The sequence below is a fragment of the Tamandua tetradactyla genome, chromosome 21, assembly GCF_023851605.1.
Source record: "Tamandua tetradactyla isolate mTamTet1 chromosome 21, mTamTet1.pri, whole genome shotgun sequence".
In the NCBI taxonomy this organism is placed as follows: domain Eukaryota; kingdom Metazoa; phylum Chordata; class Mammalia; order Pilosa; family Myrmecophagidae; genus Tamandua; species Tamandua tetradactyla.
In genome coordinates this window covers 55,958,259-55,984,081 of record NC_135347.1, presented here as the reverse complement: position 1 = coordinate 55,984,081, position 25,823 = coordinate 55,958,259, and the positions used below count along the sequence as shown (strand labels likewise).

General features: G+C 39.8%; 1 protein-coding gene and 2 long non-coding RNA genes across 9 annotated transcripts in view; 1 reads left to right on the top strand and 2 right to left on the bottom strand.

Annotated features, from left to right (window-relative positions):
- SV2C (synaptic vesicle glycoprotein 2C) overlaps positions 1–25,823 on the top strand; it is a 240,986-nt gene that overhangs the window by 192,842 nt on the left and 22,321 nt on the right. For 3 of the 5 annotated variants that reach the window (XM_077139397.1, XM_077139398.1, XM_077139399.1), the window contains 6 exons: positions 688–798; positions 1,264–1,352; positions 6,291–6,455; positions 13,301–13,434; positions 16,167–16,370; positions 16,869–17,028. In XM_077139397.1, coding sequence (XP_076995512.1) covers positions 688–798; positions 1,264–1,352; positions 6,291–6,455; positions 13,301–13,434; positions 16,167–16,370; positions 16,869–17,028 — 863 coding nt within the window. Of the gene's footprint in view, positions 1–687; positions 799–1,263; positions 1,353–6,290; positions 6,456–9,512; positions 10,066–13,093; positions 13,211–13,300; positions 13,435–16,166; positions 16,371–16,868; positions 17,029–25,823 lie in introns of those variants that run through there. The other 2 variants (XM_077139401.1, XM_077139400.1) reach the window with 2 other exon arrangements.
- Positions 1–25,823, bottom strand: part of LOC143665689 (uncharacterized) — a 48,750-nt gene that overhangs the window by 10,074 nt on the left and 12,853 nt on the right. The window contains exon 3 of one of the 2 annotated variants that reach the window (XR_013167177.1): positions 13,867–14,787. The exons of the other annotated variant lie outside the window; for it this stretch is intronic. This is a non-coding gene — a long non-coding RNA (uncharacterized LOC143665689). Of the gene's footprint in view, positions 1–13,866; positions 14,788–25,823 lie in introns of those variants that run through there. 2 annotated transcript variants of the gene reach the window in all.
- On the bottom strand, positions 5,407–9,829 carry LOC143665688 (uncharacterized). Of its 2 annotated transcripts, XR_013167175.1 has the most exons (4): positions 9,742–9,829; positions 9,251–9,335; positions 5,860–6,011; positions 5,407–5,699 (listed from the first exon to the last, which is right to left on the bottom strand). It is a non-coding gene; the product is annotated as an uncharacterized LOC143665688 (long non-coding RNA). The 2 variants fall into 2 exon arrangements; XR_013167176.1 differs by lacking the exon at positions 5,860–6,011.

Sequence of the window (25,823 nt, the reverse complement as noted above, 5' to 3'; positions counted from 1 at the left end):
AGCCTTGATGAATAAAAAATAAAGATAAAAATAAATAAATAATGGGAGGGAGGATGAGGGATAAAAAAAGAATTGGGGTAGATTGAAATACTCATGATCAGTGAGAGGGAGGGTTAAGAGGTATGGGATGTATGAGTTTTTATTTCTTTTTCTGGAAAGATGCAAATGTTCTAAAAAATTATCATGGTGAGAAATACACAACCATGTGATGATATTGTGATCCACTGATTGTATACTGTGGATAGACTGCATGTGTGTGAAGATTTCTCCAAGAAAATATTAAATAAATGTAAAAAGCCAGCCTTGGTAGCCGAGTTCCCACAATAGAATTGCTATTTTGGCTGTTGGCAGGATCTCCAGAAAAATCTGTTCAAAAGTTCTCTCTGGCAGACATAACCCATGTGAGCATTTTTGTATCCTTTCTCAGATTTATCCAAAGCAGGCAAATGTTGATAAGTAGGGGAAGGTAGGACAGGTCCACAAACGAACCAATTTCTTTTTCCCTTTTCAGGTACATTTTTTTAGGTGCCATTTGGATCTGTATATTTATGCAGATGGGTCCATATATGTATGATCAGTTTATCATATACATGCTGACTTCTGCTCCTTTAAAAACAAATTGTGAACCTAAACTCAGCAACTTCAGAGAGGAGAACTCAATACCTTGTGTTCTGTTGCTCTTTACAGGTAAACAGAATCAAAACCCCAAAACAAATAGACGAACTGATCGAAATTGAGAGTGATACAGGAACATGGTATAGGAGGTGCTTTGTTCGAATCCACACAGAATTACACGGAGTAAGTAACAAGTCCCATCGTGACATGCTTGTCAACTTGTTGCATTGGAGAGTAATCAGAAGAGAGGTTTAGCTGCAGTGTCCTTTCAGTGGGGCACTTCCCCTTCAATTTGCTATCCATTTACTTCTCCCTTTTGCCTTGGACCAGGTAAGTGGACCCCCTCAGAATCAGCAGGACAGTCAAAACACTGCATCTTTGGGAAGGGAAAATGTTAGGCCAGGAGTCTTGACAGTGGCTTGCGGGACTTAAGTCTTGTCTGTTGGCCTCAGGAAATAGAAAAATAAAGTTCCAGTGTTTGGTTTCCTTTGGCCTTTAGCTTTTACATTGTAAGTTCAAATGAAAGAAAACTCAGCCCAAAGAAAACTCAGCTTTTGATAATTGGGTGGAAGGGTTTGGGGAATGGGGTTGGCTAAATAACTATATAAGTTAAAAAAAAAAAAAAACTAACTCTCTAATATTTCACAGATTTGGTTGACTTTTAAGAAATGTTTCAACTACCCAGTCAGGGAAAATACGATAAAGCTTACAATCGTTTGGTTCACCCTGTCCTTTGGGTAAGTGACATTTGAATTCTTGATGAGAAACATCTTTAAATTTTCGCACTGTACATCCAAGTCACGTTGCTTCTTTTCTTAGGCTGTTAAGAAAAGGAGGATGCTACAACCTGCTATGAAAGAACTTTTTAGCTTAAGTTTGTTGACAGTTATGGTTTTTATAAAGCAGTTATTTAATTCATTTTTTCATAAAGCTGGGGTGACAACACTAGTAGTATTTGGAAAAGTCTGATAAGACCCTTGGAGATGTGTGCCCCATGCCCTCCTCTCCTCATCCCCTCGCCTCCAGCCACGCTGGTCTCTTTGCTCTTTCTTGAACATGCCATAACCATTCCCATCTCAGGCTTTTACACTGGTTGTTCTCTCTGCCTGGACCGCTCTTCCCCCCGCTATCCACGCAGCCCCTTTCCCACCTCCTTTCACGTCTTTCCTCAGATTTCTCCTTCTTAATGGCAGCTTCTCTGAGCACCTTTTTATAATTGCAGACCCTGAGCACACCCTGCTTTCTTCTTAGCTTTATTAGTCCCCATGGCACTTTCTGCCTTCTAATCTACAAAAAGTCTTCTCCATTTTATATATTGTCTGTCTTTCCCCTCTAGAGGCTCCTCGAGGATCAGGGTTTTAAACTGTTTAGTCCATTGATAAATGTCCCAGGCACACAGAGGGGTTCAATAAATAGTTGCTGGCAAATGAATGAAAACCACCCTCTATGTGTTCTAAGAAAAGAGCAAAGGGAGAACTATCAGAATTTTATTTACCAATAGTTGACATATTACCTATGGGAAAATATGTATTCATCTCTATTTTTGCCTAATTTGCCTTTTAGAGACAGGCAATTAGATAAGGCCAATAGATTCTAATGCCTACTAGGGCCCAACATTTTTGCTGCAAATTCTACCTCTTAACATTCCTAGGTTAAACCAGGGCAGTGATCAAGGTTCACCAGGCCATCAGAGGTGTAATATAAGGAAAGAAAAGGGAGCTGTGGGTCAGAGAACCAGATCTAGCTCTGCTGCAGCCTCGTCAGCTGTGTGACCTGAGGACTTTTCTTAGTTTCAGTTTCCTCATTTCTAAATTGAGGGAGTTGATTTTGAATATATAAAGTAACTCCCACCCAAATTCTAGAAAGCCCACTGGTCTATGAAGGAAGGGTGGACTGAAAAATGAACATTCCCTAAGTGCCTGCTATGAGCGAAGCACTGGTCCAGGCAAAGAAGAGAAAGAGAAGCCAGCAAAAGTCCTGGTCTCGATGTGTAAACAGTTATAGGGTAATTTTCTACTTGTTTATTTTGTTTACTTATATATCATTGAGCAAATTTTAAGCTTTATGGTTTCTTTCCTATCATACCCCCAGAACTTCAACTAGTTCCTAGCATTAAGGGATGTTCAGTAAACGTGTGGTGAATAATGAAAAATTGGCCAAACCTCTTCCATTTTCTTGATGATAGACATTCTAGGAGAGCATGTTTCCCCCACTGTTGTCACCTGTAGTGTTCTTGCCTCATTTATAAGACAAGAAAGCAGTGCTACAGATGCAGGACCCTGGAGTCGTTTCCTCACTGTCCAAACCCCAGGATTTCTAATCCATGATCCATAAAGAGAAGGGGATGAAAGCTGTGGAATCTTGAGGTGGAGTATTTCAGGAATCTTGATGGCAATGATGATAATAGAAACTATTTATACTGTTTTTTGAGCACTCACTATGTGCTAGGTACTCTGCATTCCACTTAATCCAGGTAAAAACTCAGGAAGGCAGATATTATCATTGTTCCTATATTAGAGACTGAGGCCCAGATACCCTGCCCAAGATCATAAGTGACAATCCTAGGATTCTAACTTAGCCCGCATCTCTGCAAAAGCTGACTCAAAACCAGTTCCTTCCCTGAGGGGCTGAGCGTAACCAGGGATAGACTAGAGCAGTGGGTCTCGGCCTTGACGTGCAGCAGAATCTTACCTGGAGAGCTCCTGCACACAGGTTGTTGGTCTCTCCCACCAGGGTTTCTGGTTAAGTGGGCCTGGAGTGGGTCCTGAGAATTTGCATTACTAACAAGTTCCCAGGTTGACCCTGGTGTTCTTGGTCCGGGAACCACACTTTGGGAACGGCTACTCTTGAGCAGCACTATCCAGCAGAAATATAGATGTGAGCCACAAATGTAATTTAAAATTTTCTGGTAGCAACTTCCAGGAAGATGGCCTACTAGAGCCGCTTGAGGTTAGCCCTGCTCTATGGAAAAGTTACCGAAGGGACAGGAGGGCAGCTGAGGCAGCGATTCGGCAGTGCAGCTGACCTGGGAGAGCTTCTGCACCACATGCAGCAGCCCTGGTTGTGGCAGCCGAGGAACTGAGAGGCAGAAAGCTGGAGCCTGGGGCGGAGGTGCGGAGCCCACAGGAGTGCACGGACAGGAACACAGGACTAGGAAGCAAGCCAGGCCATGTTCCTTGGTCGCACTGCCCTCACCAATGCCTATGACCAGCGACCCACCCCACACCCCACACACCTGAACCCCATCACCTGCTCCCATTCCTCCTGCGCCAGGCACCCCCACCCCGCCAGCCCCCAGCGCACGCACCTGCCCCACATCCCCACCCCAAGTGCAGCCCAACCCACCTCTCCTGCACCCCTCCCAAGCACTACCTCCCCTCCCTGTTCCCTGCAGGCTGTTAACAGTGCATAAAGGTTGCAGGCACTAACCTCCACACCTAGACTACCCGTGCCACCCCACCCCCCCCGCCCACAGTGTTGCACAGCCTCACCCCGCCCTCCCTGAGCTCAGCACATTGGTTTACAGCTCTCCCAGGCCCACACATGCGCACAGGCCCCCAATCACATCATTCAGCTCTGGGAACTTCACAGCAATTCTAGAACCACGCATGCGCACAACCCTCAGCTTCACTCCCCAGCTCTGAAAAAGTGCCGACCTAGGCAGCTGGTTCATATCTGCCCTCAATCCACAAAGGCGCAACACTGACCTGCTGCCACAGCTCTGCACGTGTGCACAAAGGGTCCCATGCCCTAGACCCACGCACACCAGGGTTACGTCCCCCAGACCACTGCACCCACACAGCTACATCCTCCTGGCTGCTGGGCACCCACATTCACAAGCACCAGCGTAACATCCCCAACCTGCGCCCATACCTGCCCTGAAACAAATCACCACACTGAGCGCTCCACCCCATGCCCTGCTCCCTGATGTACAACCATTCTGCAAACACAAGGCCTTAGACTGCTGAAAGAAATCAACTCCCAAAGTACATCAACCAAGATATTTGCATGTGATGAAGACAGCAGAAGATCACTAAGCGTATCACGATACAGACAGATACAGCCCTGCCCAATGACCAAATTAAAACACCAGAGGAGACACAGATGTTGGAACAACTAATCAAAGATGTTCACACAACTCTACTTAATAAAATAAATGGGGCAGCAAATGACATAAAGGAGGTCAAGAAGACAGTAGAAGAGTACAAAGAGGAATTTGAAAGAATAAATAGAAAAATAGTGGAAATCACAGAGATTAAAGACTCTGTTGACCAAATAGAAAACATACTAGATATATACAACACCAGATTTGAAGAGACAGAAGAAAGAATGAGTGATGTAGAGGACAGGATAATCGACTTTGAAGACTCAAAACATCAAATGGCAAAAAAGATGAGAAACAGTGAATGGGAACCCAGGGAAATGAGAGGCAAAACAAAGCGCACAAATATAAGAATCACTGGTGTCCCAGAAGGAGAAGAGAGGAGTAAAGGGCTAGGAAGAGTAGTAGAGGATATAATGGGGGAAACTTCCCAACCCTCATAAAGGACATAAATATACAAGTCAAAGAAACCCAAAGAACTCCAAACAGAATAAATCCAAATAGGCCTTCCCCAAGGCACACACTAATCAGTTTGTCAATTGTTGAAGAGAAGCTGAAATTCCTGAAAGTGGCAAGAGAAAAACAATTTACTACATACGAGGGAAATCAAATAAGACTGAGTTGAAACTACTCAACTAATGCCTTGGAGGTGAGAAGGCAGTGGTATGATACATTCAAGATCCTGAAAGAGAAAGACAGCCAGCCAAGAATTCTGCACCCAGCCAAATTGTCCTTCAAAACTGAGGGAGAGATTAAAGTTTTTAATTTGTTTAAAATACTATCATTTCAACATGTAATCAGTATGAAAATTATTGATATATTTTACATTCTTTTTTTTTTCATATTAAGTCTTCAAAATCCTGCGTGTATTTTACGCTGACAGCACATCTCGGCTGGGTCTAGTCACATTTCCGCTGCTCAGTGGCCCCATGTGATTAGTGGTACTGTCCTGGTCAGCACAGCAACAGGACTCAGCAGTTACCTATTCGGGCAAGAGGTAGAAAGTTGTAATCACCTGTATGTTCAGTTAAATACCTGAATGTCCCTATTCCCAGCCCTGAACCATTTGGGGAAGCGAGCCTGTGATCCCAGGATTGCTGCACCTTAGTATGGGAGCCACTTAGTACAAAGGGGAAACTCGCCAAGGGCTCTCCCAGTTCACAGTTCTTGGATCCCGAGAATTTGTACCACCAGATGAGGAGATGGAGTTTCTTAGTGCAGCTCAGGATGACAAGAAAATCATGAGGACCAGGATGCCGCGTGGGGATATAGGATGGGGTTGTTTCTCATGTCTCTTTCCAAAAGAAGGGTTCAGTAATTACATACCTGGTCCTCTCCAGCTCATCCCCAGGCCATCTCTTTAGCTTGATTTTTGCAGACTCAGTCATGCATTGTGTGTGTGCACTCGCATGTGTGTGTGTGTGCAATGGGGGGGCAAGGCTACTGTGGATGAATCACAGTAATTGTAAGCACATCTCTAGGAAAGGGCTACTTTTCTGAAAAGGTGGGGGAGACACTCGTTGCCTTTGGTGTGCCGGCGCCTAAACAAACTCCAATTTCTCTGTCTTTGCAGGTACTATGGATTATCTGTTTGGTTCCCTGATGTCATTAAACATCTGCAGTCGGATGAATATGCATTGCAAACTAGAATGGTGGACAGAGAGAAATATGCAGATTTCAGTATTAACTTTACAATGGAAAATCAGATTCATACCCATGTGGAATACGACAATGGCAGGTCCAGAAACTTTGAAATAACTTAATTTGCTATCCATTCACAAAAAGTTATTATTTCTTATAGCCTTTACTGCACTGAAATGGGCAAAGCTTTTTAGGTTTATACATTTAGTCATTTTCAGGCTGAATGTGAATACTTTCAAAGGGGCTTTAAAGGAAAGGTACACATATGTCAGTTGCTTCACTTAAAACTACTTCTGAAACTGATTTTCTTCACATTTATTAAATAGTGAAGTTGATCTGTGTGAAAAGAAAATTGAGAGAGACCTTGGAGAACAACAAAAATAGGTTAAGGAAGACCAAATAAAGAGTATGACAAAATAAAATGGGCTATAGGGTTAGGTAATCCAGAGGATAAATCTGAAGTACAAGTTGATGACGGGCTCCTATTTCTAAAAAAGGACACCACTTCTCAGAATTCCTCCCTTCTTCACTATGCCAAATCTAGAATTCGGGTTAAATTGTAACAAGAAGAGTTTCAATTGGAGAACAAGAATGGTTCTCCAAGGTTAAGAGCTTTGAAAAGATAGAATGCATTAACAAGAGGTGCTTTTGGATATCAATCTTTCTTGATAAGGAAAGAGAACTGTCCTCACTGAGGTGGCTTGCATTCATTCTTTCAGAAAGGGAGAGGGATGGACAAGGTGGTTGTTTATATTGGTTTATTTGTTGCCTGAGCAAATAATTGCCCATATGTATTTGTATTAGTTTGCTAAAGCTGCTGGAATGCAATCTACCGGAAATAGAGTGGCTTTTAGATAGGGAATTTATTAGGTTCCAAGTTAGCACTTCTAAGGTCAGAAAAATGTCCAAACTAAGACATCCAGGAAAAGATACCTTGACTCAAGAAAGTTCAATGTCTGTCATATGGAAAGGCATGTGGCTTGTGTCTACTGGTCCTTGGTCCCAGTTTCATTGCTTCCAGCTTCTGATGCCAATGGCTTCCTCTCTAAGCATCTGTGGGCCTTCACTTAGCTGCCCCAGGACAGTTCTCTGGGTTCTGGCTTGTTTAGCATCTTATGGCAATGCCTGCTGGGCTCTGCCTGTGTCTAAGCATCTTCTCTCTCTGTCAGTAACCCAAGCATCTCCAACATCCATGTTTCTGTCAGCTCTGAAGCAACTGTTCTCCAAGCATCTGAATCTGAGGTTTCTCCAAAATGTTTCTCCTTTTAAATGACTCTAGTAAGCTAATCAAGACCCACCCTGAATGGGTGGAGTCACATCTCCATCTAACCAAAAGGTCACATATCCATAGAAGCAGTCCAATCAAAGTTTCCTACCCTAAATAATAGGTCTGGCCCCACAAAACTGGATCAGGATTAAAACATGGCTTTTCTTGGGTACATAATAATTTCAAACCAGCAGTGTTCATGATTAGCTTACATCACTTTCAGGAAATTTTCTCAATTTCAAAAGTAAGAAAAATCAAAATGAAAATAATCAAACAGCCAAGAATGGGAACAAGGGCTTATAAGTTTCTATAATCTAATGTAAAACTCAGATACATTCCAGGGTATATTGGGCAGATAATTAAAAAGTATTGGCAAAGTCCCTTTAGGGACTGGAGAAAAAATATGCAACTATTAAACCTTCCTACCTGGAAAACCCCTGAAACTTTCTCAAACCATAGGGACTCCCAAGTTAATAGCCCAAGCCCTTGTTCTTGAGGTTTCCTCTTATGAAACTTATTTCTGTAGCAGAGAAACTAAGCCTAACTATAATTATGCCTAAGAGTTGCTTCCAGAAAACCTCCTTTGTTGCTTAAATGTGGCCTCACTTTCTCTATACCCAACTCTGCAAGGAAAATCATACCCTCCCCGCAATGTGGGCATGACATCCAGGGGCGAAAGTCTCCCTGGCAATGTGGGACATGCTTCCCAGGAATAAGCTTGGCTCTGGCATTGTGGGATTGATAAAACCTTCCTGACCAAAAACAGGAAAAGAATTGGAACAAAATAAGGTATCAGTAGCTAAGAGAGTTCGAATGAACTTGAGAGGCTATTCTAGATGCTACTTTTATGCAACCTTCAGCTAGATACTGCTAGTTACCATGGTTTGTCAAACCCCAAACAACATAATTCCAATTAACCCTAAAGAACACTGACGGCGCTGAGAGTCTACAAAAGTTTTATGCACTAAGATTACTTTCCAGAATCCTATTACCTCCATATGGTTCCTAGGCCAGATAAGTCCTGAAACCCAGGGGCCAGCCTCTCCAAGAACATCAACTAATTCCATCCCCCTATCCATACTGCCTATACCCCTTTTCAACATGAAAAAGTTAGAATGGGCTTCACCTTAATACCCCTAAAGATTGGGAGAAAGATCAAAGGAGTAGGAGGAGTTATAACAGAGAAGATAGGATTCAACAAATGAATGTGACAACTGAGGAGTTATAACAGAGAAGATAGGATTCAACAAATGAATGTGACAACTGAATCATTGCATTGATATTTCTTTTAGTCCACAGGGTCTTGGAGAAGCTAGAAGGAAAAGCCTGAAATTGTAGAACTATAACCCATACCAAACTTTAAAATCTGTTCTATGACTACTTGTTAAAATGTACTTTGAAATTCATTGCATTTTTATATATGTGTGTGATATTTCACAATAAAAATGCTTAAAAATAAAGAAATGAACAGTTGAATTGAGAACGAACCTAATAAAATGGAAAATAAAATCATTAAAATAAATTTTTAAAAAGTAATCAAGCAAAGTTTCAAGCCAAAAAATTTTAGAAAGCTTAAAAAGAACCCTGTGAGGCAGGCCACGGTGGCCCACTGGCAGAGTTCGCACCTGTCATACTGGAGACCCGGGTTCGATTCCTGGTGGCTGCCCGTGTAAAAAAGAAAGAAAGAACCCTGTGGAATGCTTGAGGTTTCTGTAATGAAAAGGATAATTATCAACTAGGAGATAATTTTCAGAATTATTCAATGAGGAGCATACTTATAATCTAAGCCATAGAGGGTCACCTTTATTCTCCTACATAAAATACTGACCCTAATCTACATTTATATTATGCAGAAAACTTAGAGTTAAGTGCTCTGTAATTCTGGGGTGAAAACAAAGAAAGAAAAAAATTTTTTTTTGCAAAGAAGACTAAGAAGATATATTTTAAAGTTAATGATGCTTTCTCAAATCTGCAGGTGTAACAATTACATGGCTCCGACCTATACTTGGCTTGCTACAGGCTAGTGCCTGATCCTTACTCAATCCCTTATCCACCACGTGGTTGTTGTTTTCTAAAATAATTCTCAATTTACTCCTCCTTTCCCTCCTCACCATACCTATGCTGATTCGTATTCTTTCCTTCGGTCCTTCAAGCCTGCCACAACGTAGTTCACTCATTTGGTGACTTAGTCTCTTATGTCATCATGAAAACAGAGCCAGTTAGATAGCAAATAACGGCCCTCCAGAAATGTCCACATCCTCATCTCCAGAACCTGTGGAAATGTTAGCTTAAAGAGCAAAAGGGATTTTGCAGATGTGATCAAGGGTACAGACCTTGAAAAGACAGAGCTTGTTCTGGCTTATCTGTGTGGCCTCAATCTGTGCAGATTTTGAATCTGTTATGTACCCCAGAAAAGCCTGTGATCTCTCAATCCATTCTTGTAGGTATAGAACCACTGTGGGTGGGACCTTTTGATTAGGTTGTTTCCTCTGGGGTGAAAATTTACTTTATTTAGATTTTTAAAATATTGTTACTCCACTAGAAATTTCTAATGTATGTTTATATCTCTGACAGTCATGTTTTAATAATATTTGTTAACATTCTAAGCTGATATTCAGTTATAGCTAAGAAAATTTTTTTGTGGGGGTGCTTGGTCCAGGAAGAATTTTTTTTTACATTTAATAAGTGTAATAGCAGTGAAATCATTGTAAGTCATGTACATTTATTTTAATAGATGATGAATTTTTTCTTGTCTTTGAGGGAAATTTGAAATTACCACTAGCTAAACTAATTTTTTAAAATAGCTTATGGCTAGTTTTACTCTAAATTAATCTACACATTTAAAGCAGTAAAAATATCAAGATATCTGGGTACCAAGCAAGAACTGATTCAAAACCATATGGAAAAATAAACAACCACAAAGTCAAGAAAATACTGAAAAATAAAACCAATGGGGGAAAATAAACCCTGCCAGTTTTTTAAATTATTACAAATTGACAAAATTATTCAGTATGATACTGGCATGTGAATAAATAGACAAATCAATAGATTTCAAATTAATGTAAAGAAAAAGATCCAATAGACAGGAATTTAAGATATAATAAAGAAGGCTTATTAGCTAAGTGGAAAAATAAATGGTGCTATCACCTCCAGAAAATAAACTTGGAGTCAATAATTTAATGGAAAAAAAACCCACTATAAAATCGTCAGAATACAATATGGAAAGTTTTCTTTATGATCTCAGATTGACAGGTTTTTTTTTAAATATGACACCAAATGTAGAAAGGATAAGATTGATGAGACTTCAACTACTTCAAAATGTCTTCAAAATTCTGTATGAAAAAAAGGTATTAAAAAGTTAAAATCAAGTAACAAAGTGGGAAGATATTTGCAAATTATTTCATAGACAAAGGGTTAATTTCCTTAACATAGAAAGAGATTTTAAATATCAATGAGATAACCAACCACCCAGAGGAGAAATGGATCAAGATATGAATATATAGTTCAAAGAAAAGGAGCTACAAATGATTTTTACACCTATAAAAACATGTCTTATCTCACTACTACTAAATCAAATGCAAAGTTAAGCTCTTCTTTATGAATCATTTTTTCCTTATCAAATTGTCAAAGGTCAGAAATTTGGTGACCCTTTTAGTTAGTAAGAAAAGTAGGTAGTCATATATTGTTGGTCATGCACATGTACAAAATGAAGGAGTTAAAAGATTAGACTTTGTGTAGAAGATTGGAAACATCTATTATCCATCTGTAGGGAGCTAGTTGAATAAATGACGGTTTATGCGTTCAGTGAACTACCAGGCAGCCTTGAAATGAAAAGGAGGAAACACTTTGTGTACTGATTTGGAATAACTCCCAAGGTAGAATGTGAGGAGACACGGTGAGGTGTACAATAGTGTGTCTATTTTACTCACATCCTCTCTAAGGACTGATAGTAGAGCACACAAGAAACTGGCAACGGGAACTCTGTCCCAAGTTCCTTTCAGGCAGAAGAACTGGATGTCTTAGGAATGGGTAGAAAAAGACTCACTTTTTCCTTTTTGAACCTTTTGAAATTTGTATATTCTGTGTGTGTATTACCCATCCAAAAAATGAAATAGCTTCTCCCTTCCAAATCCAGGTCCATTTCAGAAAGGTAATAATCTTCTTAAAATGTGCCATCATTTACCCTTCTATAGGGCAGTTGGATGGTTTTATCTCTGAGCCCCTGAATCTAGTCTTCTAGATGGAATGCCTTGGGTTGGGGGAGTTTGAAACAAGACCTTTTTGTTGTTGTTGTTCCATGGGCAGGCACCAGGAATCAAACCCGGGTCTCTGGCATGGCAGGCGAGAACTCTGCCTGTTAAGCCACCATGGTCTGCCTGAAACAAGACTGTGTGTTTAAGTCTAGTTGGGTTGTTAAGCCACAGAACCTTTTGAACTGACAAATGCAGTCAAATATTAGGGTGAGGACAACTTTGAAACTACTTGATAGTTAATGAATAGTGAGTTACTTTTGTCAGCTCACTTATCCAGGGGCTCAGCCCCTTTCTGTCCCTGATAGAAGTGGTGCAATGGCTTCTTCCCAGTTTTGTAAACAAGTATTGTCCTCATTTTATAAACGTGACCCAGTGCACATTTAGTCTCCTGTTAAATTATCAAGAAACCCTGGCTGATAGTTCTCTGTTTCTCCTGGAAGCCCTTATCAACATTGGTAAGTTCCAAACCATAGACTCAGCATTCTAAGATGTTATATTCATTATGATTATTATTGTCATTTTCATCACCTAGAATTCCTCACTCACAGCACACAGGAAGGCATCTGAGCAGGTTTAATCATTTTACGAGTTCTCAAAAATAAACAGAGTTCTTGTCATTCTACTTGATATAAGGAAAACTCAGTTACCTTTAGGCTGTAAGAAGAAAATATTCCTAGAAATGTGTGTGTGTCTGCTCAGTTTCTTGACCCTTGAGTCAGTCATTCCTCACAGAAATGAAGCAGGGTTCCCATGCCCTCTGTTCAGGTCCACACTTCAGGTGGCCTGCAGAATGAAGAAGCCTGGGGTTTTCAGCCTAGAGAACAGACTTTCCTTAAAAATGTGGGTAGGAGGATGGTGGGGATGGTAGGCCAACATGGTGAATATAATTGACACAATTGAATTATATACTTGAAAATGGTTAAAATGGGAAATTTTATATTGCATATATGGTACCACAATAATAATTTCTAAAAATTCAAAAACTCCAAACCACTTCAACATGCCAAAAATAAAAAATAAAAGGTGTAGGTGGGAGAATGCCTTCAAGTTAAAACCATTAACAACTAAAGGTATATGTAAAGGAATAAGAGCTGGGATTGAAAAATAAAGGTTACCCCCAAATTCTCTACCTTCAATCTCATACCCCATAAAAAACTTTACCAAAACTGCAAAAAACTAAATGGAGTTATATGAGTTTCATCCCTTTTGGTGGAGAACAATGTTGGTAAGCAATGAGATGGCCAAAGGAGCTGTTGCATGAGAAGAAAAGGGAAAAGAGCAGAGTTGAGACAATCCAGAAGCCTGTATCCTTTATAATGAAGAGAGTCTAAGGTGAGGCATCCTGTCCCTAAATTTCTTTGACTGAGCTTTTTACCCTGATGGATGCAAGTCATTGATACAAATGTGTTTTGTGTTGGGCAGATTTCTAGGGGTCAAGTTTAAATCCGTAACTTTCAAAGATTCCATGTTTAAGAACTGCATCTTTGAGGATGTAACTTCACTCAACACGTATTTCAAGAACTGCACATTTATTGCTACTGTTTTTGACAACACAGGTAGGTGTGGCTCCATGTGGCAGAAGTGTGGTCCCTGTGTGATACTGTGGGAAGCAGAAATTAAAGTGCAAATGAACAGGTTCCCTAAATCACAGCGGGTCAAAAATAAGCTTATATTGCTTGTCTTTGTCAGATTTAGTGTGAATGGGATTTGTTGAAGTTTTAAAAAATCCTTTTGTGAATAGAAAGGATTAATCTGTATTTATTTGTTTTGACAATCCTAGTTTCAAAATCTGGTGTTTGCTTAAGTGAGCATGCCTGGACTCCACAGTCATATCCAAAGATACAGTCAAATCCAATTTTTTAGCCAAACCCATTTTATGGATTCTGAGGAATAAAATAAATAAATAAATAAAATAAAAAATAAACAAAACAGGGAAACAAGGAGGGGAAGCAAATATTCATTGAGCATTTATTTATTATATGTCATTAGACATTCATTATCCCATTTAGTTTTCACAATAGCTGAGGTATTAAGTAATTGGCCACAATCATTGAACTGGGAAACAGAGATGACATTTCAACACAGGTTTACGTGATTTCAAAGCCTATGCTTTTCACACCCCCACCCACTGGTCTGTCTATCCTATAACATAAGTCCAGAACAGCAACCCGACGCTGTCAGAAGTATGAGTGCTCACCCTGTTTCAGCTTTGCTTCCTTGGTGCTCGAAAGGAGCCAGCTCTGCCCAGGTCCAGATAAAAATGAGTTCAAGCTATGTGATGATATTGTGAGTCATTGATTGTGTACTTTGGATGAGCTATATTTGTATGAAGATATCTCAATAAAAATATTTTTTTTTAAATGAGTTTGGGAATTTGGTGGGGTTTTTTCTTTTTTTCAGATAGTGCTATCTATCACCATCTTTGAACCCACTCAGTCTTAGAGAATTACTTTTTTGGCAGATCTTGATGAGCAAGGAAGATGAAAACAGTTTTGATTTTCATGTCCTCTTAACAGAACCCACCATCATCTACTCTTAGCAGAAGCCACCATCATCTACAGCCCTTTCTTGGATAAACTCAAGTTCAAAATAAAATGAAGGAACAGAGTAACCCCTATCTGCATACTGGAGTGTCTCTATACCAGTGGCAGTCAATCTGGTGGCAGTCTGAAAGAATGAACCAGGGTACTCATTTCTGGTTTGCCATCCCAGGACTCATCCTGCGTGCAAAGCAGCTTGCACATAGCTACAGCATTATAATAAACAAGTTGAAGCATCATGGGGCAAAGGATTGTCAGCTTCGAGACATACAATAGCACACTCCAGAGGGGGACAGTCCATTTCACAGGGAGAAAGAAAGCATTTGGATCCTTTTAAACAAGGTAATTCCCAAGGCCACAAGAGCATACCTAGGATAAAAAAAGACAGAGAGAATCTGATTCTTTTGCCTCAGGCTGATTTTTTTGGTAGGAAAGCTAAATTATGAGGAAAACCACCAGTCAAAACAGAACCAATTTGCAAAGACTGAGAAAGTTGTTTTGCATTGGCCTATTGGGTTTTTTGTTTGTTTGTTTTGTTTGTTTTTCACATGGGCAGGCACTGGGAATTGAACCCAGGTCTCCATCATGGCAGGCGAGAGCTCTGCCTGCTGAGCCACCGGTCTATTTGTTTTTGTTAGCTTCTGACACTGAAGGAAATCCTGTCATATTACTAGCTGGATACAAACTTGAAGAACAGCTCAGAGACTAAATCTCAGAGTTAATACATTAAATTTTTAAAATGTACAATGTGCAACAAAAGATTATGAAACAAAGAAACAGGAAATGATGACCCTTGTAATGGAACAAGATGAAGCTTCAGAAACCATCAATGAAGAAAGCCAGACTTTGGAATACCAGGCAAAGACTTTCTTAAAACATGATCTTCAATATGTTCAGAAAGCTAAAGGAAAACATGGAGAAAGAACTAAAGCCTATTAGGAAAACAATAAGTAAACAAAATGAAAATCTCAATGAAGATACAGAAATGATTTAAAAAGGAGCCAAACAGAAATACTGGAGTTGAAGATGACAATAATTATAATTTGAAAATTCCATGGAGGATTTCAGCAGCAGGTTGGAGCTGGCAGAAGAAATAATCAGTGAACTTAAAGATAAGGCAGTTGAAATTATTTGGGCTGAGGAGCTATTTCCTAATGACGAAGTTCTAGACCAGACTTTGTACTTTGGCCAGGAGAAGTCACAAACAAATATGAATGAACTAGCACAAACCATGTTGACTGAAATAAGCCAGACACAAAAGGACAAATATTTTATATTCTCATGGATATGAAATCATCAGAATAAGCAAATTCATAAAGTCAGGACTTAGAAAACAGGTTACCAGAGGTTGGAGAGGGGGGTAAAAAATGGGGAGTTAAAGCTTCATTGGTACAGACTTTCTTTTGTGGGGAGGAAAAGTTTTGGGAATGGATGATGGTGATGATAGCACAACATTTTGAATGTAATTAATACCAATGAATTACATATCTAAATGGAGTTAAAAAGAGAGGTTTTGGGTTCTATGTATGTTACTAAAATAAAAATTTAAAAATATAAGGTAACAGGAAGTCAAGAGTAGAGCCATGCCTGCATAGAACCTGCTAAAATGCTTTGTGTTCATTAAATCTTAAGTTAAAGATGGAAAAAGAAAATCAAACCAGCCTGAGCCCTTAAGTCTGCAGCAGGCCTCCTGACACTGTTGCACCTCTGTTAACATCTGGATGGATTGTCTTTCATTGTTTCCCCAGATTTTGAGACATATAAATTCGTTGACTGTGACTTTCAAAATGCTACATTTTTGCACAACAAGACAGGATGCCAGGTCACCTTTGATGATGATTATAGTGCTTACTGGATCTATTTTGTCAACTTCCTGGGAACATTGGCAGTATTACCAGGGAACATCGTGTCTGCTCTCCTAATGGACAGAATTGGACGTTTAACAATGTTAGGTATGTACTTGGTTTTACGTAAAGTGAAAAAGCTGCTCCTGCAGTCAGGAGGGAGTCAGTTTCCCCCTGCACCACACCTCCACCTTTTAGGGATTTGCATTTCACAGAGATGAGAAACCCTCTAAGACTTTTTATTAGCACTAAATTTTAGTGAAAATTTTGACTAATTACATTTCATTTGAGCAGCTTCCATGATTAACAGACTAAAAAACTAATTATGTGTGACTAATATATATTTTTCCACTTATGCAGCTGAGTAATTGATGATGTCCATTACACACTTGCTGCATTCATTCAGAAGGCAGAAAGAGGTGCACCTGCCATGCAGGTGAACGCACCTGTACTTGAACTTTATGAAGCCCAGCCTGCAGCTCTCCTATGGGTGTGGGTCGGCCTCAGAATTCAATTTTGCTGAGAAATCTCAAAGACCCAAGGGCCCTGGCTCTACCAAGTTAGCTGACAGGAATCATCCCAGCATTTTATCTGCTTGGTTGGCAGGTGGCTCCATGGTGCTTTCGGGGATCAGCTGTTTCTTCCTTTGGTTCGGCACCAGTGAATCCATGATGATAGGTATGCTGTGTCTGTACAACGGACTCACCATCTCGGCCTGGAACTCTCTTGATGTGGTCACTGTGGAACTGTACCCCACAGACCGGAGGTATGTTCAATTGAGCATCCAGGGAAAGTTGCTACTGAAAATGCATAGAAAATAAGCCAAACTGTCATTCTCCAAGAAAGGGAAACATCCAAAAATATCTGGTGCTTTGGTTTGCTAAAGCTGCCAGAATACAATATACAGAAATGGATTGGCTTTTATAATGGGGATTTATTAACTTAAAATTTCCAATCTAAGGCCATGAAAATGTCCCAACTGAGGCATCAACAGGATGATACCTGGACTCTAAAGACAGGCTGCTGGCATCCAGGACACCTCTGTTACATGGGAGGGAACATTGCTGTGTCTGCTGACCCTTCTCTCCAGGGTCTCATTGCCTTCAGCTCTCTGATTCCAGGTGATTCCTCTGTGACGTTCTGTAGCTCTTGCTTCTCCTCTGGGGCTTTTTCTCTCCAGTTCTCTTGGCTTTTTCTCTTTTATCCTCTCATAACAGACTCCCTTAAGGATTAAGGCCCACCTTGAATGAAGTGGGTCGCATCTCATTTGAAAATCACCTAATCAAAAGGTCCCACTCACCATAGGTCTGCACCCATAGGAATGGATGGAAAGAACACTGCCTTTTCTGAGGTACATAACAGCTGCAAACTAGCACATCTGACTTGTGAAGTGGTAGGTTCCACATGCATCTTTTTTAAAAGAAAGAAAGGAAATGTAGGGGAATAAAGTTGCTAACAGAAACTAATAGAGTAGTGAAACCAGTACAAGGATTTAACTTTATCCATGACTTACTTCATAGGATAACAATATGAGGAAGCTGTAGTGAAACGGTGAAGACTAGGCTTTAGTAGCCTATATTGGCCCATGTTTTGAGCAGCTAATCAGTCCCAAATGAGCTGATTTCAGGTGTCTGCATGAGCTCTGCATTAAGCAATCACAAAGAGGTCTCTGGAACTTACTCCTTGATTTTCTAGTCTACTTGGGTTGTATAACCTCAGTTCCAAAAATGGAAATATTGCTATGAGAGAAAAATTACTCATCCACCTCCGAAGTGTGATCACATAAAAGAAAGGGCTAAAGGGTAGGGTTTGGAGGTAGAGCTTCAGTAGCTAACTAATTAAACTAAATTAATGGAGGCTCCACCTTGCCATTTGACGTGAGCTAAGACAATAGCCTATTACTTTCTTTTGTTTCATGTGTGAGTCTTATGTTCAGCCACCATGGAAACCCTCTGTGCCTCCTGCGTGATTATTCTCTGGACTTTAGGTATACACAAATGAAGGATGGTTTTAACTAGGACTATGCTGGGACATTTGGACTATCAATCTGCCGCTTTCCTGTCCTGTTACCCTCCTCTGGGCACGTTCCTTTGGTTCCTTGGCCCCCCTGGGGTATATTCTCTGCATGTCCAGACTCTAGCTTGTATTTCCTCTTCAGGAATGTCTCATTACTGAACTTAGCAAGCACCAAAAGGTATTCCTACACCTGTCTCCCTGCAGAATGAATTCATATGTCTCAAAATCCAAAATTCAAGAACCCTTAGCATCTGCCTATCAAATATTTTAATTCTGACCCTCAAGGTGAGCTTCTCATTAAATAATGACACTTAGGCTCTGAAAGGGACCATACGATCAATGTATAGTATCTCCTTCAGTCATTCAAGAAATATTTATTCCTTCTCTGTCTTTGGTACACAAGATCTGGCGTGGATACAGTGAAGCTTGGAATGAGGGTGCTACCAACAACAAGATTATGATTCTTTGCAACTTTATTGAGCTTTCTTCCATTAACCTCTTATTCTGCAAAAAGGGCTAATTGTGGATTAAACTCCACATTTAAATTAAACGTATCAATATTAAAGCAAGGCTATGTAATAGCCTCCTTCCTTTTTGTTTTATATTGTAAGAGTTTGATACTGTCTTAGATGAATCAACTGCTTATCCATCTGCCCTAAGAAATGAAAGGATGAATATTCTCCTGAGACAAAAACTTGACTTTAAAAAAAAAGACAATGAATGAACTGGGCGGCTTCTTCCTATGAAAAACTTGAACCTGCTGTATTTCTGTTATCAGAAAGGTTAAACATCGCCTAAGAAAAGAAGCAATAGTTACTCTTTGTGTTAGCTCAGGTCCTCAGAAAAGCAGACATGGAGATGGGGCTAAACAGGCAAAGACTTCGTTAGAAGAAACGTCTATGAGAGCGAACATGGGGGGCTAGCCAATGAAGAGAGCCAAAATTCAAGTCGGAACCTCAGTGAAGAGACAGAAGGCAAGGTGGGATGGAAGCTTCCTAGACTCAGGCAGTCTAAGGAAGAATCTACAAGGCTGTGCAAGCAAGAGTGGGGAAGGTCTTGTAACAAAGTCAGCCTCAGAGAAGTCCATGCGCCCCAGGCCTGCCGTGGGACACACAGACAGTCACTGGCAGGAAGCAGCACAAGGAAAATGTGGCCTCAGTGCAAACACGCACTGAATTTCAGAGCCAGCGTCAGGGCAGTGACTTTGAGGTCAGTGAGGCACATTCTCAAGGGAGCCACGTTGTGCTGACACATTCTCCAGCCCTGAAGCAAATGTTAGATAATCTGCAGGAAGTCAACTTGTTCTCAAGGGCAGTGTTCCCGTAGCCACAGTGAATAGCTGGAATCACCTGCTTTGAAAATGTTCAAGTAAAACCTTCTCTTCCATCTTCACCACATTCCTTCGAGCTATATTAGGTCTCCACTGATCTCTGACTCAGCTGTTAGAGGAAAACCCAACTGTTCCTAGTAGGCTGGCGATAACCTCTCTCCACTTGGAGTCAGAGGAGAAGACGTCTTGACAAGGATTCTGGCTAGAGGCTATAATATTCATAGTAGAGTTTTAGCACTGACAACTTTTTGCCCAGATTCTAGAATCTGTTCTTAATGACCTGTCCTTAATAATCAGAATAGGACACTCTGATTCCAGGCCCTCAACTAAAAAGTAACCTCTTGAACTATTTAACAGCCAATTCTAGACAAAATATACATAAATTAAGGTATATTTTAAGTGCTATAGAAGTTTAGCACTTGAAAGTCACATTTTTCAACTACATTACAGATTTGAACAATATTAGACCTTTGACTGTTATCAGAGGTTGCATTTGCATTTACTGTGAAAATACTTGATAGTTCTCATTTCCTTCTATGCAGAGTCCACAAGAAGGGTGAACATCTCAGAGCTTGGTTCTTGGAACAATTTTGTGTCCTCCCCATCCCTTCCAAGGAACTGCTCTATCTCTTCATTTCCTATGATAACGATTGTGTAATTCTTCACATTTCCTTCTGTTGTGCAATCAGTAGGCGGAGAGCTAATGCGTAGCTGACTGTGTGGCGCAGACATTGGCTTTTCTCTTTCTCATACTGATTTGCTCTCTTTTATTTCCAGTTTAGTAATTTTGTGTCTTTTATAACCTACCATCGATTCTTCCATTAAGAGTCAGGAAATTTTGAAATTAAAATCATATGTACCGTGTCTGTTTCCTAAGACTGCCATAATAAATTCCCTCTAACCTGGTGGTTTAAAACAACAGATATTTGCTTTCTCACAGTTCTGAAGGCCAGAAGTCTGAAACCAAGTTGTCAGCAAGGCCATCCTCCCTCCTAAGACTTAAGGAGAGAATCCTTCTTTGCCTCTTCCAGCTTCTAGTGGCTCCAGGGGCTCCCTGGTTTGTGGCAGCACAACTCTAATCTCTGTCTCTGTCTTCGCTTGGCATTTCCTTTATGTTTTCTATCTATGTCCTCTCCTCTTCTCATGAGGACACTTGTCACTGGATTTAGGGCCCACTCTGATAATCTAGGATGATCTCATCTCAAGATCCTTACCTTCCCACCTGGGGAAGATCTGATATCCTCTCAAACACTGGGAACTGTGGAGCTGATGGGCCAGGTCCTCGATCTCGGGGCGTGCCTTTGTAAAACTTATTCCTGCAAAGAGAGAAGCTAGGCCTCTGTAGGATTATGCCTAAAAGTCACCCCTGGAGAACCTCTTTCATTGCTCAGATGTGGTCTCTCTCTCTCTCTAAGCCAACAACACAGGTGGACCCATTGCCCTCCCCACTACTTGGGACACAACTCCCAGGGATGAGCCTGACTCTGGCTTCAGGGGATTGAGAAAGCCTTCTTGAACAAAAGGGGAAAGAGAAATGAAACAAAATAAAGTTTCAGTGGCTGAAAAGTTTCAAACAGAGTTGAGAGGTCATCTGGAGGTTATTCTTCTGTATTATGTAGATGTCCTTTTCAGTTTTTGGTGTGCTGGAGTAGCTAGAGGGAAATACCTGATATTATTGAACTGTAATCCAACAGCCTTGATTCTTGAAGATGATTGTATAACTATAGAGCTTTTACGATGTGACTGTGTGATTGTGGAAATCTTGTGAATGACACTCCCTTTATCCAGTATATGGACAGATGAGTACGAAAATAAAGACAATAAATAAATAAATAACAGTGGGTATGAGGGAGAATGGGATGTTTTGGGTGTTCTTTTTTACTTATATCTTTATTCTTCCTTTTTTTTTTGAGTAAGGAACATGTTTAAAAATTGATTGTGATGATGACTGCACAGCTATATGATGATATTAAGAACCATTGATTATACACTTTGGATGATCATATGGTGTGTGAATATAGTATATATAGTATGTATATATATCAGTAAAATTGCATTAATGCACACAAAGATTCTTATCTTGATTACATCTCCAAATACGGTTCCGAGTGGACTTATCTTTGAAGGACTACTAGTCAACCATTCAGCACTGTTCTAGGCCTAAAAAATGAAATTAAACAACCACAAAGACTTTCCTATCCTGCCCATACCTACACTGCCATCCTGTACTCAAAATTTCCACATCGAGGAAATGTGTTCTCATGATGATGGCAGTCTTTGAACAGGCACAGTGGCACGGCAGCGTTTCCCCCAGGTGAGCGGAAACAGGGACAGAGACTGACGTGATGACTTGAGGAGCACAAAAAGGGATGGAAAGACCCTAACGAGCAGCTCTACCTCTTCCCTTGCTTGTCATGAAGGCTATGGGTTTGCAGTGCTCCCTCCTCTGGGTCACTTTAGTGTAGACTTACATGAAGTTGTAAGAAATACTACAGAGATCCCATATACCTTCTACACAGTTTCCCCCTGCAAAATTGTATTACAATATCACAACCAAGATATTGATGTTGATATAGTCAAGATTTAGAACATTTACATCACCACCAGGATTCCTGCTGTTGCCCTTTTATAGTCACACCCCCTTTCCTCCTGCCCCCTCCCCCTTCCTTAACCCTTGGCAGTCACTAATCTCATCTTCATTCTTCTAATTTTTTAAGTTCAAGAATGTTATACAAATGGAATTGTGTGCTATGTAACTTTTTTGAGATTGACTTATGTCACTTAACATCTCTGCAGATTCATCCAACTTGTGTACCAATAGTTCATTCCATTTTATAGCTGAATAGCACTCCATGGTAAGGATGATATTTTTACTATGTTGAGTTTGTGTGTGTGTGTATATATATATATATATATATATATATATACGTTTTCGTGTGAACATAAGTCTTCATTTTTCTGTGATAAATACTCTAAAGTACAATTTCTGGGTCATGTGGTATTGCATGTTTGTTTCTTAAGAAATTGTCCAACTGTTGTCCACAGTGCTGTACCAGTTCACATTCCTACCGACAATATGAGAGATCAAATTTCTTTGCATGCTTGAGAGCATTTGATATTGTCACTATTTCTAATTTCAGCCATTTTGATGGTTATGCAGTAATATATCACTGAGATTTTAATCTGCATTTCCCTAATGGCTAATGATTTTGAGCATTTTTTCATGTGCTTTTTTTCCATCTTTGGTAAAATATATCTTCATGTCTTATCCATGTTCTAATGGAGTGTTTACTTTTTTGGGGATTGTTTACTTTTTAACTATTGAATTTTGAGAATTTCATTTTGAGTTAATTTTTGTAGAAATAAAAGTTTTAGGTCTAAGTTTTGCTTTTTTATCTATGGATGTCCACCCATTGAAAAGTTTTGACCTTTGTCAAAAACCAATTGGGCCTATTTGTATGAGTATATTTTAGAATTCCCTATTCTGTTCCATTGATATATGTGTCTATTCTTCCACCAGTACTACACAGCATTGATTGTTGTAGCTATTATAATAAGGCTTGCAAAGGGGTAGGCTGATTCCTCCCAATATATAATTTTTTTCTCAAAATTATTTTTGCTATTCTAGTTTCCTTCCCTTTTCTTTTTTGCATGCAAATTTTAGAAGAATAATTTATCTAATATTCAAGAAGTCTTACTGATATGAATTGTGATAAACTTGTATATCAATTTGGGAAGAACTGATATTTTTTACTATGTTGAGTCTTCCAATTCATAAACATAGTAGTTTATTATATGTTATATCATTATAGTTCATTTATATTAGTGAGACCATACAAGACTTGTCCTTTCGTTTCTGGCTTCTTTCACTCAATATAATGTCCTCAAGATTCTTTCACCTCACTGCATGCCTCACAATTTCATTTCTTTCTGCAGCCACACAACATTCACCATCGTTTGTCTTTAGCACAGTTTTCTCTTCAGTCAGTGGGCCCTTGGGACACCTCCATCCTTTGGCAATTGTGAATAATGCCACCATAAACACCACTTTTGAAATGTCTACTCTTGACCTTGCTTTCAGTTCTTCCAAGTATATACCTATTAACAGAATTGCAAGATCTTATGGCAGCGCTATACTTAACCTCCTGTGGAACCGCCACATTGCCCTCAGGAAGACTGCACATTCTACGTCCCTACCAACAGTGACTAGGCATACTTCTCTCTCCACGCCCTCTCCAGTACTTGTGTCTTTCTGTCTGTTTTTTAAACAATTTTATTCTCACACCATACAATCTAAGTGTACAATCAATGGTTCCTGATATAATCACACAGTTATGCATTCACCCACAAATCTATATGAGAACATTTACATTTCTTCCACAAAGAAAGAAGAAAAAGAAAAGAGAGAGAGAGAGAGAGAAAGAGAGAGAGATCTCATATCCCTCCCTTACATTCCCCTCTTATTGACATTTAGCTTTCGTATATTGCCTTTGTTATAATTAATGAAAGAAGTTGCTAATAGACCCTAGTTTGCATTACAGTGTGCTTTTTCTATTACTATCCCTTTTATAACATTTTTATTGTGAAATATGATATATATGCAAAAAATAAATAAATTTAAAAGTACATTGTAACAAGTAGTTATAGAACAGATTTTAAACGTTTGTGTGGGTTACAGTTCTACAATTTAGGTTTTTCCTTCTAGCTGCATCAAGACACTGGAGACTAAAAGAAATATCAATACAATGAATCAGCAGTCATATTGATTTGTTAAAACCTATCTCTCTATTTTAACTCCTCCTTTGATCCTTCTCCCAATATTTAGGGGTACTATGGCTAAGCCCATTCTAACTTTTTCATGTTAGAAAGGGGTATCAATAAAATGGGATAGAGGAATGGAGCTACTTAATGTTCTTGGAGAAGCTTGCCCCTGGGTTTCAGGACTTATCTGGCCTAGGAACCCATATGGAGATGTAGTTTTCTGTTAAGTAATCTGAGTATGTGAAACTTTTGTAGAACCTCAGATAAAGCCCTAGGTATTCCTTAGGGTTGACAGGAATGGTTTTGGTTGGGGGTTGGCATAGCATGGTAATTAGCAATATCTAGCTGAAGCCTACATAAGAGTAGCCTCCAGAATAGCCTCTGGACTCTATTTGAACTCTCTTAGCCACTTGTACCTTATTCGTTTTCCCTCTTTTGGTCAGGAAGGTGTTGTCAATCCCACAATGCCAAGGCCAGGCTCATCCCTGCGAGTCATGTTCTGGATGTCATGTTCCAAGTAGGGGGAACATGCAGAGTTGGACTGAGAGGGAGAGAGAGGCCACATCTGAGCAACAAAAGAGGTTTTCTGGAAGCAACTCTTAGGCATAACTATAGGTAGACTTAGCTTCTCCACTACAAAAATAGGCTTCCCAAGAACTGGCCTCAAGATCAAGGGGATGGCCTATTGACTTAGGAGTCTCTAATACTATCCCATTTTTAACACTTTACAATGTTGACATAAATTTGTTCTTGCTCATGTAAAAGCTTTCCCATATTTGTACAATTAATCACCACCCTGTCCACTCTTAGATTTGCTAAGTTTTACAGTCCCAGTTTTTAGCCTCTTTCCTTCTTGTGCCATACATGCCTCTAGCCTTCTTTTTTCAACCATCCTCAAAATCAGCTTTGTTTTCTGTACCTACAATGTTGTGCTACTCACACAGTATTCGCTATCCATCTCTGAATCTTTACAATCAATCTTGTTAAACATTCTGTAGTCCTTAAGCATCAAATGCCAATCTCTACCCTCTTTCTATCTCCTAATTAACTATGTTCTCAACTTTAACTCTCAGAGTTTGCTCATTATAGTTAGTTTGTATTAGTGAGACCATATAGTATCTGTCCTTTGGTTTCTGGCTTATTTCACTCAACCTAATGTCCTCAAGGTTCATCCACATTGTTGCATGAGTCATAACTTTATTCCATTCTACAGCTGCATAATATATATATATTTGTTTATCCACTCATCAGTTGATGGACATTTGAGCTGTTTCCATCTATTGGCAATAGTGAATAATGCTGCTATAAGTATCAGTGTGAAAACGTCTGTTCGTGTCCCACATTCAGTTTTTCCAAATGTATACCTACTAATGGGATTGCTGGATCATATGGCAATTCTATGCTTAGCTTCCTGAGGAACCACCAAACTGCTTTCCAGAGTGGCTACACCAGTC